Source organism: Macrobrachium rosenbergii, chromosome 29 (genome assembly GCF_040412425.1).
Source record: "Macrobrachium rosenbergii isolate ZJJX-2024 chromosome 29, ASM4041242v1, whole genome shotgun sequence".
Lineage (NCBI taxonomy): Eukaryota > Metazoa > Arthropoda > Malacostraca > Decapoda > Palaemonidae > Macrobrachium > Macrobrachium rosenbergii.
The window spans coordinates 12744950-12762170 of NC_089769.1; the positions used below are offsets into that span (position 1 = coordinate 12744950).

At 37.5% G+C, this 17221-nt stretch overlaps 2 protein-coding genes across 3 annotated transcripts in view; one reads left to right on the forward strand and one right to left on the reverse strand.

Annotated features, from left to right (window-relative positions):
- LOC136854599 (ankyrin repeat and protein kinase domain-containing protein 1-like) overlaps positions 1-15973 on the reverse strand; it is a 66649-nt gene extending 50676 nt beyond the window's left edge. Inside the window, exons 1-2 of one of the 2 annotated variants that reach the window (XM_067131046.1) lie at positions 15497-15973; positions 13962-14327 (exon numbers count right to left, since the gene is read on the reverse strand). The gene's annotated coding sequence lies outside the window, so the exon portion shown is untranslated. The remainder of the gene's footprint in view (positions 1-13961; positions 14328-15496) is intronic. The other variant, XM_067131047.1, reaches the window with a different exon arrangement.
- LOC136854354 (uncharacterized) lies at positions 122-691 on the forward strand. Its single transcript, XM_067130653.1, has one exon. It carries the CDS (start codon positions 122-124, stop codon positions 689-691), a length of 570 nt encoding a protein of 189 aa, XP_066986754.1.
- Positions 15974-17221: the final 1248 nt, after the last annotated feature.

Below are 17221 nucleotides of genomic sequence, written 5' to 3' on the forward strand. Positions count from 1 at the left end.
GGGGGACATACACGGGAAATACAGACACACGGGGATACAGATACGGGGGGACATACACGGGGGACATACACTTAGGATACAGACACAGGGGACATACACGGGGATACAGACACGGGGGGACATGCACAGGGGATACAGACACGGGGACATACACGGGGATATAGACGCGGGGACATACACGGGGATACAGACACGGGGAGATATGCAAGGGGATACAGACACGGGGACACAAACGGGGGATACAGACGCTGGGGACATACACGGGGGCATGCACGGGGGATACAGAGACGGGGGCATACAAGGGGGAATACAGACACGGGGGGACGTACACGGGGATACAGTCACTTGGGGGACATATACGGGGATACAGACATGGGGGATACAGACACGGGGGGATACAGACACGGGGGACATACAAGGGGGATACAGACACGGGGGACATACAAGGGGGATACAGACACGGGGAGATATGCACGGGGACATACACGGAGGATACAGACACTGGGGATATACACGGGGCATGCACGGGGGATACAAAGACGGGGGCATACAAGGGGGAATACAGACACGGGGACGTACACGGGGATACAGTCACTTGGGGGACATATACGGGGGGATACAGACACTGGGGACATACATGGGGATACAGACATGGGGATCCAGACGTCGCTTGGCTGAATCACCAGCATGACCTTCACCTTCAAACCGGCCACTTGCAACAGATTGGAGGAAAGGAAGTTTGGGGTATAGGTATGCCACCAGGGGAGGGAGTGGGGAGGAGGGGGGGGCTGATAGGGGATACATAGGCGAGATAGGAGAGGTGAGGAGTTGGATAAGGATTTGCTGCATGTAGGAGAAGCAGAGCAGGAGCAGGACCCACCAAGAGGGAAGGCGAAGGATGACGCATGATTTGCGACCACAGTTTTCAGGCTACTCACGGTAAAATGCAAATCATTATACACTCAACACACACATACACTCACGAACTTGTATACTTGTGCGTGTATGTTTAGGGTCCAAACATAAGAGAGGGTTTACATACAAGTTTCATATGCAAATCAATGCTTATCCTACACACGTGCCCAAGTTCATTTACACAGGTTCCTACAGGAATGGAATGGAATGGAAGGCAGAATTAGGCCAAAGGCCAAGAGCTGGGACCTAAGAAGTCATTCAGAGCTGAAAGGGAAACTGACAGTAAAAAGGTTTGAAAGGTGTAACAGGAGGAAAACCTCGCAGTTGCACTATGAAACAATTGATACGAGAGGGTGGAAAGAAAGATATAAGAAAGAGAATATGAACGGAGGTACAGTAAAATGAATGTAATGGGTTGCAGCTAGGGGCCAAAGGGACGCTTCAAAGAACCTGAAGTAATGCCTACAGTGTACCGCATGAGGTACAATTACGGCATTAACCCCCCTACGGGAAGGTTCCTACAGAAACCATTTCAGACCCTACAAATGTAGTAGGTAGGTGCAAGGATCTTCTTCATCTTTAGATCTCGTGAAGGCGTAAATAATTATTCCTAGTAAAACAAAAACAAATTACCATTTACAAGAAAGGGACATCAAGGGGACATCACATAATGCAATAAACGTTTCGTCAAGTCGATCACTTGGAAACATTCTGATCTATTCGTTTATCTATTTCCTGAGGAACTTCATCAAGGCCGCCTCTGATGGTCGTCATCTGACATGGATCACATTTTGCGTCTCTGGAATATTAATCCTGAAAATGAACATCAATGACGTAAGATAAGATAATCCCGGGAAATTCTTAAAATTCTTGAGAATCATGAAGGGGAACTGAGGTGGTAAAAAATTTTAAAAATAAAATAAAATAAAAAACATTTTATCAGAGGCGTTTTGCTAGTTTTTGCGTCTAGTCTTGCTTATATCGCGAAAAGGTCCAAACCAGGTGAGGGCTAAAGGTTTTTTTTTTTTTGTGAAGATAGAATGTACTCTACAAACAACCCTATTCATTGGGTAAAGCAAAAGAGACGAAATTTAAGCATAAACTTATTTCTCCAACATTTAGTACTAATGATATCATTGACAGTGCAAAGTTGTGGTCTATACTTTAATTAAACCGATATTACCATTCTTAAAATTTTAGGAAAACATGCAGGGGAGAAAGAATCGAAAGAAAACAATAAATACGCAAAAAACAAATTTTATCAGAAACGTTTTGCTAGTTTCTGCGTCAACTTTAGTTTACATCTTGCGTGAAGAGGCCCAAGACAGGTATGGTCTTTTTTCTAAGACGTAATACACTGTCCGGACAACCTGAATTCATTACGTAAAGCCGCCTCCCTTCCCCTGCCACCACGACCCACCACGCCCCTACGTAAAAAATATGGAATTTGTGCAGAAAATTATTTCTTCACATCTCAGTATTCATCCTATCATTGATAGTTCAAAGTAAGGTTACTATTATGATCTATATTTTAAATTAACTCCTTATTACAATCCATGACAAAGTGACTTCTTGTTGGTGTGCTCGATTTTTAGCAAAACTATGTAAGAAAAGGAAATAATAATAATAAACGAAGTGATTTTCATAGATCCTCAAGCACTGTATATTAGTTCTATTTTTTAATATGTTAACTTTCTGTAAAGTAGAAAATTCAAAGTTTTTATGCACGTGTGTATACACTAACACACACACACACACTATATATATATATATATATATATATATATATATATATATATATATGTGTGTGTGTGTGTGTGTGTGTGTGTGTGTGTGTGTGTGTGTGTGTGTGTGTGTGCGCGCGCGCGTGTGTTTAACACATAAACACAGACACAGTACTCCTGTTTGTAGAGATAAGACAATCGGACCCCAAAGACAATTTCAGAGTCCGCAGACTCAACTCTACGGACCTCCACGAAATGTATGTCAACGAAAGAGCGACCAGCGAATGCGCGGCCAGGTATGAAAGTTTAAGTATTTACGCAGATTACGAACCAGGATGAAAGAGGAAATCTTTCATGTAGAGTTAACATCCCTGGCTTGTAAATTAAATCAATAACGCAAAATCTAGCAATACAGGTTCCAGTCAGTACTCGAATGGTTGACCATCAGTAACTGAAGATAACCGCTCCTCTGGCATACAAGATCCCGCAACATTACTAACATTTACAGCTTTTTAGCGATGGGTCCCAATGGTGCGCGAAGAGCCACTGAGTAGTAAAAAAGGCAGGAGAAAATATGAACAAAATATAGAAACACTGGAAAACCAAATACAAAACGCCATGAACATAAAAAAAGTAACAATTACCCCACGACACCTTGTGAGAGAAGGTGGCTTCTTTAGCTGTCAGGAGCGGCTAATCTTATTAGGAAAACGAGACCAGCGCTGGTGGGCTTCAGTCAGGCAGAAAGTGATATACGCTTCCAAGACACTGGAAATCCCCTTGTATTTTTCCTACTATCAAAAGTCGTTTTCCTAAAGAGAGGACAAATGACAAATGTATCAGTCACTGATACATTTGTCATTTTAACAATCAATCACGAATGAACTGATTGCAGCGATGTATCTCGAACTTTGTAGGCCTAGTGACAAATCTCGCCTCTGTCTCAAGCCCGCATGTACTCCCGCCCTGAGTGGAGGCATAGACCTATCCCATTCCGTGATGACATTAATAATGAAAACAACTGAGCAACCTATAAACACAACGATTACTGCTATCCTAAAACCAGTCAGTTCTTGTTGATGAACTTGGCCAAATAAGGCAGCAACGAGGAAAAAAATAATTATAAAAACTGAACTCGGATAAGACAGCAGACTTATTGAAGCTGCATAGAGGATGTCTGGAGCAGTTGTCTGGATTACCTCATAAATTCACAAGAATAACAACTAAATCAAAATTCAATGAATTGAAGGTTACAAGACATTAACGAACATTGGTACAGTTCTCACGAAGTATGTGAGTACTCTAAAACTAACTAACATTAAACACTTACGAGTAAATTAGTAAAGTAATTGAGAGAGAGAGAGAGAGAGAGAGAGAGAGAGAGAGAGAGAGAGAGAGAGAGAGAGAGAGAAAATTGCGCACTGGGGCAAGATTTCATCACTCGGAATGTCTGGAAGACCGGACATCCCACAGGATTGATGACGTCACTAAGCGAGGCCGCAAGGTCCAATCAGGTTACAGAAAACTAGGGTGTCCTCACTGCGAATGAATCTGATTGGCTGACAGAAACTGTCCTACGCGCCTTTGTCCTACCTTATAAATACGCTTCTTTTATTTACTGAGAAATTCAAACTGGTTGTATATACGCAGCGTGACGGAGGCAAGAAAACAAAAACAACATAAGCACCATATTACTTATGGCTATTCAGAATCTGAAAATCATTACAAACCCAAAATAATAACCAGTATCACGATTAAGATTACGAAAGTGACAACGATAAATAAAAAACCGGACACGAACAATGTCATAATTATCAGAGAGGTAGGAGAAGATAGTGTGCGATTTCTTCTCTGCTGTGTTCAGTTATTTCCCAATGAAAATGTATTTCATTTTGTATTAAACCTATTTTTTTTTTATCCCGAGTGGACAGCTTGTTCCGTGAAAACGTGCTTAGTCAAACCTCGTGGGTTTACATCGTACGCTTAAATGCATGATAACACCATTTGAATTTGAATGATAACGCAGGTTATCAACCGAAACAGCAAGTGTGTTAACGCTGTGGTTATACAGGTGTGGCTGCAGAGTGCAGTCTTCTTCGAGGGAAGGCAGCACCTCTTCAGACTTGCGACTAGCTCTGTTTTCGTTCTAGAAAGCTCTGCACCACTGGATTGCGCCATGATCACGTCGCAGCTCGGCAGATTTTGCTGTCTGGTGATGTGGACCACGGCCTACTCTAGGTAGACCGTGGTATAAGTTGAGAATACCATAGTTTAACCAGACCACTGAGCTGATTAACAGGTCTCGTAGGGCTGGCCCGAAGGATTAGACTTATTTTACGTGGCTAAGAACCAACTGGTTACCCAGCAACGGGACCTACAGCTTATTGTGGAATCCGACAAATGATACAGTGAAACCAAGCTATTTTCACCCTTAAAAGATTTTCGCTATGAGTAGCATATCAGAATTATTGTGATAAATGATTGCCATAGATTGACTACCACAAAATGGGATTACAACAGCCAATATCATCGACGTAACAGACAATGCTTTTTTCATTAGCTTAATTTTTATCATTGGGCTTAGCCTGGTAACACAAATATATCAATACTCCAATTAATCAACCAGGAAACAACTGGAAAGGATTTCAATAAGCGTTATACTTCAGGGAAACTGTGAAAAATTCATATAATAATATTTGTTCCTTAATACATTTCTTCTTATAGAGGCCGATGTAACAGGAAAAATTTGAGAATCCTAAACGCTGCACGTGACACCTAAGAGATTTTTTTTTTATTTCCTGTGTTGGTAAGAGAACAGGAAAAAGTTCACAAACACACACACACACACACACACACACACACACACACACACACACACACACACACACACATATATATATATATATATATATATATATATATATATATATATATATATATATATATATATATATATATATACTGTTTAAAACGAAAACATTCACAAAGATATCGATTTAAAAGCGTGACATGTATTTATCTCTTGTTCATTTGAGGTTCCCTCTTGTGCACTGGTATCGATCATGCATTCTGACATTTGACGCTTCTGTACGAGTCATTATATAACAATGGAATATGACACACTCTGTATAATAGCTGGGTCAGGCACGTTTTACACAATAGTGCTGTATGAAGAAAGAAGAACGTTCAAAGTGACGAGTTTCAGAAATTACTTTAAAACAATCCAAGAGAAGACGGAAAAATGTCGTGCTTACATACTCAAGGCTTTCGAACTTGACTTTTCATTGTTAACAACGCCTGCACTGGGCCAATCAGTGACCGTCATGAGGGATTCTTAAAAACACACACGCACAAATTACTAGACTTCCAACACGTACCGGAGAATTAAAAGATATTTACATTAAACAGGGTTATCAACTTAACACATTTAGTTCGTATTTAACTAGGAAAACTTTTAGTTGGTATTATGTACCTGTGAATCAACTGCTTTTAAAGAAACTATACCTCAAGAGCCTGGAACAATACAAAATGCAATTTTAAATTCAACTTCATTCCATGTCCATTTAACGGTAATTTCTTCAAGGAAATATTAATATTTACACATTATATTTTTATTCACTAGTATTTAAAACAGCGACAGAATGAATGTGGCAATGAAGCCATCTAATTGGAAACCGTTTCCTGTTGCAAGAAAACAACAAAAACCGCTTCCTGTTTGGGAGAAAACAACAACAAAGACCCCTATGAACACGAATTGTGAACTCAGAATTGAACTGAATGAAGAATTTAGGCCAAAAGCCAAGCGCTGGGACCTATGACGTCATTCTGCGCTGAAATGGAAATTGACAGTAAAAGGTCTGAAAGGCGTAACAGGAGGAAAACCTCGCAGTTGCACTGTGAATCAATTGTTAGAAGAGGGTGGAGGGTAAGATGTTAGAAAGAGAATATGAAAGGAGGTACAGTAAAAGGAACGAAAGGGGTTGCAGCTAGAGGACGAAGGCACGCTGCAAAGAACCTCAAGTAACCTCAAGTAATGTCTACAGTACACTGATGCACTACCCCCTTACGGGGATTCTGAGGACGGTTTTCGTATCACGTCTGATAATAACAGTTTTGATACGGCAGAACATTTTTAATGGGACTAACGGCTGTTGGCTGGTCTTTTACAATGAATCAACTGGGTATAAGTTATAAAAAAGTAAGAAGAAACAAAACAGACTCCTTACAAAATCGGCATGAAGCTAATTAGACTTATGGCAGCTGCAGTGAAATTTCAGCCTCCGCTGATAACACTCTGAGGCGTCATTCAAAAGTACCTTATCATCTACACAACCGTTGCATTGTTATCATATTCAAAATGTCTAAACAAGAGAGCAGGTTATGCTACCTCGTGAAAAACAGCTGTCACTTAATTATTAAACTTATTATATAGATTCTTTTAAAGGAAACGTGACTGGATTAACAGAGGTCTAGAAAATACCTTGGTATTAACAACTCTCACACAGCTTTGTCCTCTAAGAGGCTCTCTCTCTCTCTCTCTCTCTCTCTCTCTCTCTCTCTCTCTCTCTATCCTTCAATATTTTCTAAACACCGACAAGATCACAACAATGTAACTAGAAAAATGACAATAAAAAAATTAGCATTCAACATTGTTTTTCTCTCTCTCTCTCTCTCTCTCTCTCTCTTATTATTGAACATCATACCTACAAACCAATGAAATGATCACAGCAATGTGACACATAAAAAATGAGAATAAACAAACAAGCAAAGAAATTTGAAATCACAGAGGAGCAAGAATCACTCATGTACTAAAGGGGCTGAGGTCACTTCTGAATACCAACACCGTGTTCCTGGCAATGCCGGAAGACTTCCTAATGTAACGCAACGCATTACAACACAATGTGACCTTCCCACGAGCACCCAATGGCCTCTGCCTTCGACTTCCACTCAAATAATAATGATCAGTTTTCCCTTCCCTTCCCTGCTGTTTCTCTTTGCTTGTACCGATGGTATGGGCAACCTCGTGACGCTTTCTGGCAATGGCATGAAAGAAGCTTCACCAGGACCGACGGTAAGTACGTAATTAGGCTGATCAATAAGGACATCATAAACACAACTCTTTTTTTAGAAGATTGTAGGAGTCAAGAAAAAATGAGGTATGGATGGTTTCCGATAATCTTTCACGTCAATCAAATTAAGCATTAATCAGTATTTTTAATGTGTTTGTACAGTACCACGCATATCAAGCATACATTCAAACATGTATGCACGTCATTTTCTACATATAACATGCATTTAGACATGCAACAAATGTCCTATGGATAAACACTAAGATGAGTACACAAGCAAACAACATAATATGACTTTGCTCTTGAAAACTATAACGCAAAAATTAGTACGATTAATGTACTACTGAAATCAAAATTCTCTCTCTCTCTCTCTCTCTCTCTCTCTCTCTCTCGTCAACTTACGACTAACAAGGATGGATGCAATCTGGCCTTCCGCAATAACACCTCATCCAGTCACGCAATGATGACGAGACTGGGGACGCCCTTGGCCTACACCTACCCACTTCCCAAAACATCTGCGTCTGAGCCACAAGATTCCAATCCTTCATTAACACAGTACAGAGAAATGGTTTCCCTTTACGAAAGAGATTAATTTGGGTAATTTGAAAGAAGAGTTAGAAGCAATTATTAGAATTGAATGGGATATAAAATTTTGGTCAAAGGCCAAGCGCTGACACCTATGAGGTCATTCAGTGCTGAAACGGGAACAGACAGTAAAATGGTTTTAAAGGTGTAACAGGAGGAAAACCTCGCAGTTGCATTATGAAATTATTATTAGAAGGTGGAAAGTAAGACTGAAGAAAGAGCACATGAAAGGAGGTACAGTAAAAGGAATGAAAGGGCCCCAAATGGACACTGCAAAGAAACTTAAGTAATGCCTACAGTGCACTGCATGAGGAGCACTGACGGCCCTAGCCTCCTAAGGAGCAAATATTACATTAGATATGGTGATCACAAAGGAAAAAGTTAAGTATATCTTAGTTTAACCAGACCACTGAGCTGATTAACAGCTCTCCTAGGGCTGGCCCGAAGGATTAGATTTATTTTACGTGACTAAGAACCAAGTGGTTACCTAGCAACGGGACCTACAGCTTATTGTGGGATCCGAACCACATTATAACGAGAAACGAATTTCTATCACCAGAAACAAATTACTCTAATTCTTCATTGGCTGGTCGGAGAGTCGAACGCCGGGCCAACAGCATCACAAAGGAAAGCACGTATGCACAGCAATCACTATGGATGCAAGGTCGATGAAGAAATGCACTGCAAACACCCAAGGATATAGCACACTTCAAAGTCTTACAACATAATTTCAACGAAAGAAGGTGTATGGCAACTGCAGAGGATAACACAGACAGAGCTCTCCACAATCAATAGACATACCATACGAGAAACACACAGCACTAAATAACCCTCGTCTCTCCCTCAATTATACAAACTACTAGGTAACATCCATTTCCATCCTGCTTCACATATGTACTGATAATTAAAAAGCACCTACTCCTTCCCTTTCTATCCATGCTTTATGTTGAGTATTATATCACACTCCTGATTACGTGTGGGCAGACACTGTCCATTCTACACAAAAATTCATGAACCTAAGAACTTTTTGTCCCAAGATTAGAATAAATGCATATCAAACCAAATGCACCTGTAACTTGTTGTTTCTAACACTGTTGAAATATTTGATGTTTTGCTTGCCAACTGGTGATTAACTGATATATTATTATTATTATTATTATTATTATTATTATTATTATTATTATTATTATTATTATTATTCAGTAGATGAAACCTATTCATATGGAACACGCCAAAGGGCCAATGACTTGAAATTCAAGCTTCCAAAGAATATGGCATTCATTAGGAAGAAGTAAGAGGAAGTAAAGGGAAATACAGAAAGAAGAGATACCACTTATTAAAAAAGAAAAAGAAATTAATAAATAGATAAATATATAAAAATGTATCAAAATGCAAGAAGAATAGTATTAGGGTAGTAATGCATTGCATTTTCGCTTGAAATTCCAAAGTTCCAATTGCATGACATCCTCTGGGAGGCTGTTCCACAGTCCAATGGTGTAAGGAATAAAGGACCTTTGAAACTAAGAAATTCGACAGCGAGGCACATTTACTGCATATTGGTGCTGCTGTTCAGCGAATCTCGTTGCTCTTGGCAGATTAAGGAGATCAGGGATCAATTGTGAATACCAAAGATCTCTGTTGAAATACAACTTATGGAAAAGTGACAAACAAGAGACCTTCCGTCGATGGTCCAAGCCATAACTGCTACTATTAGGAACCAGATACCTACCACCAAGAACCACTCTATCTAAAAGAGATAAATCTCTGGCATTAGCAGACATCCACACCGGAGAACAGTATTCCAGTAAAGGAAGTACAAATGACCTAAAAAAAAAAAAAAAACAGGTAGCACTGATTTTATCACTGTTATAAGTATATGAGACCTTACAAACAATACTTATTTTTACATGCGGCATTTGCTGAAACTTTCATTAGATGTTTCTCAAAAGTTAGATGTGAGTCAAAACTTGCACCTAGAATAGTTAGAGCTTCAGACACATTCAGCAAAGTTCCATCCACCTGAAGGGGAGGATGGGGTGGGAAATCTGTATGAGATCCGCTACAGTAATCAATAATTTTTGTTTTACTGGAGTTCAGCTGAAGAGATACTGCACTGCTAAAACAAATACCAAATAATACAACAGTGATAAGAAAAACAAGTTACAGGTACAATAGACACCATTCTCTGCATTTTTCACAGCTGACTGATCAGTTACTGATGCACCTTTTCTCTCAATTTTAATTATAATCTTGCGCCTTGAAAAGTCATGGCATGATGGAACACGAATTCTGTTAGCATATCACCTTGTAAAGTTCAAATCAGGTGTAATAACTGAAACTCAAAAGACACTGTTACACACCTTACATATCAAAAGGAATAGCTACACCAGCCAAAAGATGACAGACAGTCATCAACGGTAAGATGCTTGTTTCCCATCAGCAGCAGAACTCAATATTACAGTGCACAAGGAGTAAATTGCAATCAACCAGTGTTTCAATGCACAAACAGCATATTACTACTGCATTACACTTTTATTTTTATGGTGTTTCGTATGAGTGAATTTAATGGTGGTGCACAGAACCACCATTAAATTCACTCATACGAAACACCATAAAAATAAAAGTGGTTAGTTTGGCATAAAATTTAAAAGATGGTAAATTAAGCGGAAAAATAATAGCATTAATAAGAAATCAAAGGCGAAAGGGAAGTAAAATTAAGCACCTGTACAATATAGATTACAATTAAGACCTCTGTATAAGTCAAGAGCCTTTAAAACTAGGTAATACATAAGTAATGGCTGAACTAAAATTCTGTCAACTATGCACAATTCTTGAAATAAAAAGCAATTAACTAAAGACCAACAGTACAAGGTCCCTTACTTGAAAAAAAGGAAAAATAGAGGGAAAAATGTGATTTGGGTTGCTATGCTACCTACAGTATGATTTTTTTGCTTGCAACAGTTTGGAGCTGCTTAATAATTCATTTGCTAACAAAAACTAAAAATTAAACAGCAAAATTTTCTCACACATTAAAGGGATATACACAAAAGGCCAGAAGCTGTATAGATACATTTGTTGGGGTAATTATGAAATTGCTGATGCACAAACACACACTTCACAGCAATCACCTTCAATAACCATTACGCAACCCAACCAGATTACGCTGCAGTCATGATTTAACCAAGGTGAGTACTATAGTTAGTAATCTAGGTCTAAGATCACCCATGTGAAAGAATTACTTAAATATTTAATTGAATTCAACAATAATCAGTGTACTTTTGGCAATACAGACCAGCAATTGTTACTGACAGGAAATGAAACATGGGATGTCATAATTAAAAGAAAAAGTAACTGTTTTATTTTGATCTCCTAGAACATAATCCATTTCTTGACCTCACATTGTTCTTGATGTCAGGTGCAGTCAGTAAGAAGCTACCCTTTTTTTAAGTAATCCACTACTACATATTGCTGAATGTACTAATCATACAGATAAGTTTTATTTACCTCAAATTCTATTTTCCTTTTCATATTAAAATTTTAAAATTCTCCTCCAAGCCTATGGTATGACCAGTAGGCTACATAAATTACAAAATTCTCGAATGACAAAAATATTTACAAACTACATACTTGTTCTTAATGCACACAACCAATTCACAGTTTTTCCCATCATTACAATTATTATTTGAGCTAGGCTTTTTAAAAGGTATCACAGATATACAATTCCTAAAGGATTGTAATTCAGGTGAGACAAGTGTATTCTTTACTAAGGTCCACACACAACATGATATTATGCCAAAAGTACACATGAGCAGAAGCAAGACTACAATATTTAACTACTAATAAATAAAATACCACCATTTGAACATTCAATCATTAAAGAACAAAACTGCTGAAATATGAGTACACAATACAAAAACTAATCGATACAAAGCAGAACACCACTGCAAACTTAAGTAAATATAGGACCATGGTCAAATGCATGAAGTAACAAAGCAACAATAACTTGAAATATAATTTTTAACTACAAATCATGTCAACTATTAAAAAAGCAACAATAATCTGAAATATACCTTTTAACTACAAACTGTATCGACTACTAAAACAAGAAGTCCCACAAAGTATTAAAAAGATATGGATATTTAAAATCATTAAGAAAGCCCATATACTGTGTGAAAGAAATTATGACACTGAAGACCATTACTTAAGAAAATGATAAACAATTCATAAGAATGCCTCAACATGGATTTTCGAGATATTTTCAAACACAGAACCCTTGTAAATACTCTTGTAATATGACTACAGTACTCATTCTAAACTCTAAGTCTAGCTTGATTTTTTTTTGCATTGCACTGAATGAAATGAACTGTTTAAAAAGTTTTTCTAACTAATGAAATAGTTTCTGTTACATTACATACAGCCCCAAAAATCATCTATATTTACTTTCATGGATATAATTATCCATCTAATGTTATTTTCTCTCCAATATCACATTCTGTTTGCAAAGACTGTGTGTGTTTGTGTGTGTATCATTATATGAATTCCGACTTACTCCAGAAATAAATCAGGTATTTTTTCACCGAGTAAGATTTAAACCTACTGTATTTGCTAGTATCTTATTTGGTCATTTGCCATGGGCTATGAAGATGACATGACTTTTAAGTGCAGTTATTTTACCAAATTTCAACAAAACTGATCCGAGGCATTTCTTTTATTAATATGTGTGCAGGATACAAGTACTTTAAATGGTGCAAGATGAAGAAAGGAACGACACTACCAAAGAGCTACAGTTGGCAAGTCCATATAAATTCAAGTCATTTAATAGAATAAGATCAAAATATTTTTTCACTTTTCTGCAAGATCACAACTATATTCAGTAAGGCATAAAAGAATAATAATAAAAAAAGCTTGGGATACATCTCTGTGAATAGCACTGCCAAATGTTTTAGCAAAGTTGTAGGAGTCCATGGAAGTGGGTGATTTTCTGTCAGGTAGGATATGGGTCCCTTAGACTATACTAAGGCTGGTTAGGATGTAGGCTATCCTTGTAGTTTGAAATACAATGCTTTTAAAGAAAAAAGTGGCGGGACGTAGTGACCTACGTTAGGTTAGGTTATGGGTGGTAGCCTAGGGTTAGGATGCACCCATGTATTTTACCAAGTTGCATTTAACCATAAGCTTCACGAAGGGTTCTCGGAAGGCCAAAGATTCCTCAGTAAGATAGGACTGGGGACCCTAAATTAATTTGGTATTTCACCGTTACTTTATATTACGAAGCATCTTTATATTTCATTACCCTTCCTAGGCCTATTTCCCCAGCCAAATCTCTGGTGTCCCATTGCTTAAAAGGAGAAGTACGAATATAGTAGGTTACGCTTTGGGATGAGTGTTATTTATATAAAATAATATTAGACAATTCATTAGCAGATGTCTGATCACTATACGGTGACAAACGATGCCTACTGTAGCCATCATGGGAGTCTAAGCTATGTAGGATAGGCCTAAATTATCCTAAACAACCTAGGCATATAAAAAAATTTACTTCGGCTAAGCTAGAAAGAATGTTTTCCTAATTCTAAGAGTTTCGTTAAGAACACAACACAGAATTACGTAAATCTTCAAGGCAAATTGCAGTAATAACTTTCACACCCTAAAATATATGATTACTTACCTTTAATTATGCTGAAGACAGTAAACTTGTAGGGAATCACATAGCTGGGACTGTCAATGTTAAACACATACACGATTCCGAGCAAACAGGATACTGTATTAATATTTTTTTTGTTTCTTAATATTACTACAGTCTATCGTGAATTACTCATCACACAATACTAAAATCTGTCAAGATAGCTTTCTTTAGAGCATGGTAATATGTCTGTTATCAATCAGAAAGTCATAATCACATGTGCAAGAACTGTATTCATTGATCACGTACACTTGAAGGAACTGTTATTCGTGAATTGTTTACATTGCTCCGTCTCAGTGGAAAAACCATAGGAAGTCTTCGCACTCAAATCTTTAAAACAATTTTCAGAAACTGATGGCAGAAGAAATTAATAAAAGAAAATTGAAAATATACATACATATATATATATATATATATATATATAAGAAACGTGTGTGTATGGTAGATTTTTAAAACAGACATGAGTGCACTGGTCATCTGATGGAAAGTAACAAATGTATCGTTTTGTTGTCATTTGGATTTGTCTTAACTTTACTTAATAAGATCTGTACTGCTTGCATACTCACAAAAGTTTCTAAAATATCATTAGAATTAACATTTATTTGGCGCCTTTCCAGTTAATTGCATGATTATTATTTCTATCATCATGAACAAGATCTACACTGTTATATGTTATTTAATTTTCTTAGTTCTCTTTTTCAGTGATTTACAAGGTTAACCAGTAAAGAATCTGTCACATGAATTCATGGGATTTGATGTACACATGGTTGCTAACAATTTTTTACAAGTGCTGCTTTTCCTGTATCAATTTTCTTAAAACCCACAGGAACTCTAAAATTTCTAAGATGGGAAATATTTTCTGGGTTATTACTATATGGAAGTACAAGTAAGCTTTTTTTGTGTTATATGTTTCTTTCCTCTAATTACAAAGAAAATTTTACGTTCATTTTTGGTAGTTATTGTCACTTTCCGCTTACTAGGTATAGTCTTGCATCTTACCGGAGAAATTTTAAATCCCGTCAAACCTTTCAACTTCTGTTGACTGTTTATGTTTTGCACCCTTGAAATTCACGGCATTCGAACGACATGTATTTTCCTGTTCCGTTTGTCTGAGTTGCAGACAAAAGTCAGTTTAGTCGCACAGTTTGTTTTCTTGTAAACCCTTCTCAATGTGAGAACTGAAAGACTTAATACTTTGGATGGGAGTTAATACTTTGGATGGGAGTAATAAACTTTGAAATAAACCTTAACTGTGGTATAATAAACCTCTACAATTAGTATACTTTCTGCAGATTACTGTAATTTTAAAGAAGTTTCTTAATCCACCGATTTTTGTAAGTTCATGCAAGGGTTCTTAAAGGCAGATCATTGCTTCATCTGAATGTCTGTAATTTTACTTGAGCGCTGATCATTTTATGTTTAGACTGAATAATTCTTGGGGGCGGAGCACTGTAAATCTGGAAGTTATGCCAGGCCTTAATATCAGCGATAATTGTAAATCTGGAAATTGTTAGACTAACCAGTATTTGTAAAAAATAACCGACAAATTTTAAAATAACGCATCCACTAAAGCTTAGCTTTGAAGAGGCATCATTTCCCTAGACCTAACGAGAGACAACCGAAAATCGGCTAACCACAAAACCCAGTAGCAAAAAAGGGAAATAATCAAAACCAGCATAAAATGCAAACGAAATCGATGTCTGTCTCGCGTTGGAGTTCCGAGACAATACTGGTTAAGACCACTGTGGTTATCGATGTATCGACGTCCCCCGGCACCTGCCAATATGTTCATGACCTCAACGTGGCGAGACAGTGGCAACACGGATGATCCATCTTGAACTTAGCAGTTATTGGCTGCTCGTAAGAATTAGACCATGCGCTGGCGCACGACCAGCTTATGCTATCACCCAAGAGCTATACTATGATCACAACACCCTATGGTTAGAGCAAGAGCCCGTACGGCATACTGCTGGCTTAGGCTAAAACATCAACACTGTGGTTAGGGGTCTCCTGTTATTGCACATCTTTTGATATTTCATTTTCAGAGGCAAATCGATTATAATTTTTCCAGTCTCATATGCATTTCTTAATGAATGAGGTGGGTAAATTTTTAGACTATACTGTTACAAAATCTCTGTAGTAATTTGAACACATGTTGGTCAATATTTTCAACCATTCCAGAAAAAAACACGTGAAGTAGGTTATCATTAATTCGTTCTCCATTAGTATATTATCTAGATTGTTTAATCCTTGTAATTATCACTAACTGATTTACAATATTCTCTTTTTCGTGAAATGAGAACAGATTAAGCCTACTTTTTCATGCACAGATGAATATGAATAAAAGATGGCAGGGGAGACTCCAAAAAATGAATCTGGATGATGATGATGACTTATCACTGGTTTTTTATGTATAGGCTCGAATGACATTGGAATGAAATAGTTACTAGCTTGAAATTTAGTACATTTATGAAAGTTTTACTGTTTGCTCTTTACTTCCGCTTTTTGTGGTTCAGATTTTATTGGCATTTAATTGAATTTTAATGTACCTAGTTCTGAATAAATTAAGCAGCTGTGTACAACTGGTTAAAAGTTTCTTTTGCTGATTTTATGTGTAATAACACTACATCAAGTATGTAATGTTACATGGCAAGAAAAATGGGCATGTTATCCTTTGAAGTGTCATTAATAAGAGAATTGTTTTGAAAAATAGACAATAATATATATAGCGGGAAAGGTGCACTTGCTCCCATTGAGCATTTGTATAAGGTTTGAGTAATCCTTCTGTAACTAGTGACATCTTTTCTGTTGATTAAACTGTGTCAGAATGGAATGGGATGTAATATGACACTTAGGCCAAACACCTAGCAGTAGGATCTATGAGGTGATTCAGCGCTGAAAGGGAAATTGAGAGTAAAAATGTTTTAAGGTGTAACAGGAGGAAAACAATTCTTAGCAGAGGGTGGAAAATAAGATGGAAGAAAGAGAATATGAACGGAGTTACAACAAAAGGACTGAAAGAGGTTGCAGCTAGGGGCCGAAGGGACGCTGCAGAAAACATTAAGTAATGCCTACAGTGCACCGCGTAAGGTGAACTGAGTACTACCTCCTACTGGGCACAGAAAAATAAGAGTATTTAGTTTTTATATATTTTTGTAGCTTTCCTCTGACCTAATTAGTATTTATCATACAAAAAAGGATAAATAAAAAAACTCACCGGAAGTTCTCTAAGCCTTCTAATTCCT

What these genes read in the sequence shown, in the direction of transcription:
- LOC136854354 (XM_067130653.1), top strand. Translation starts at nt 122, where the DNA reads ATGCACAGGGGATACAGACACGGGGACATACACGGGGATATAGACGCG.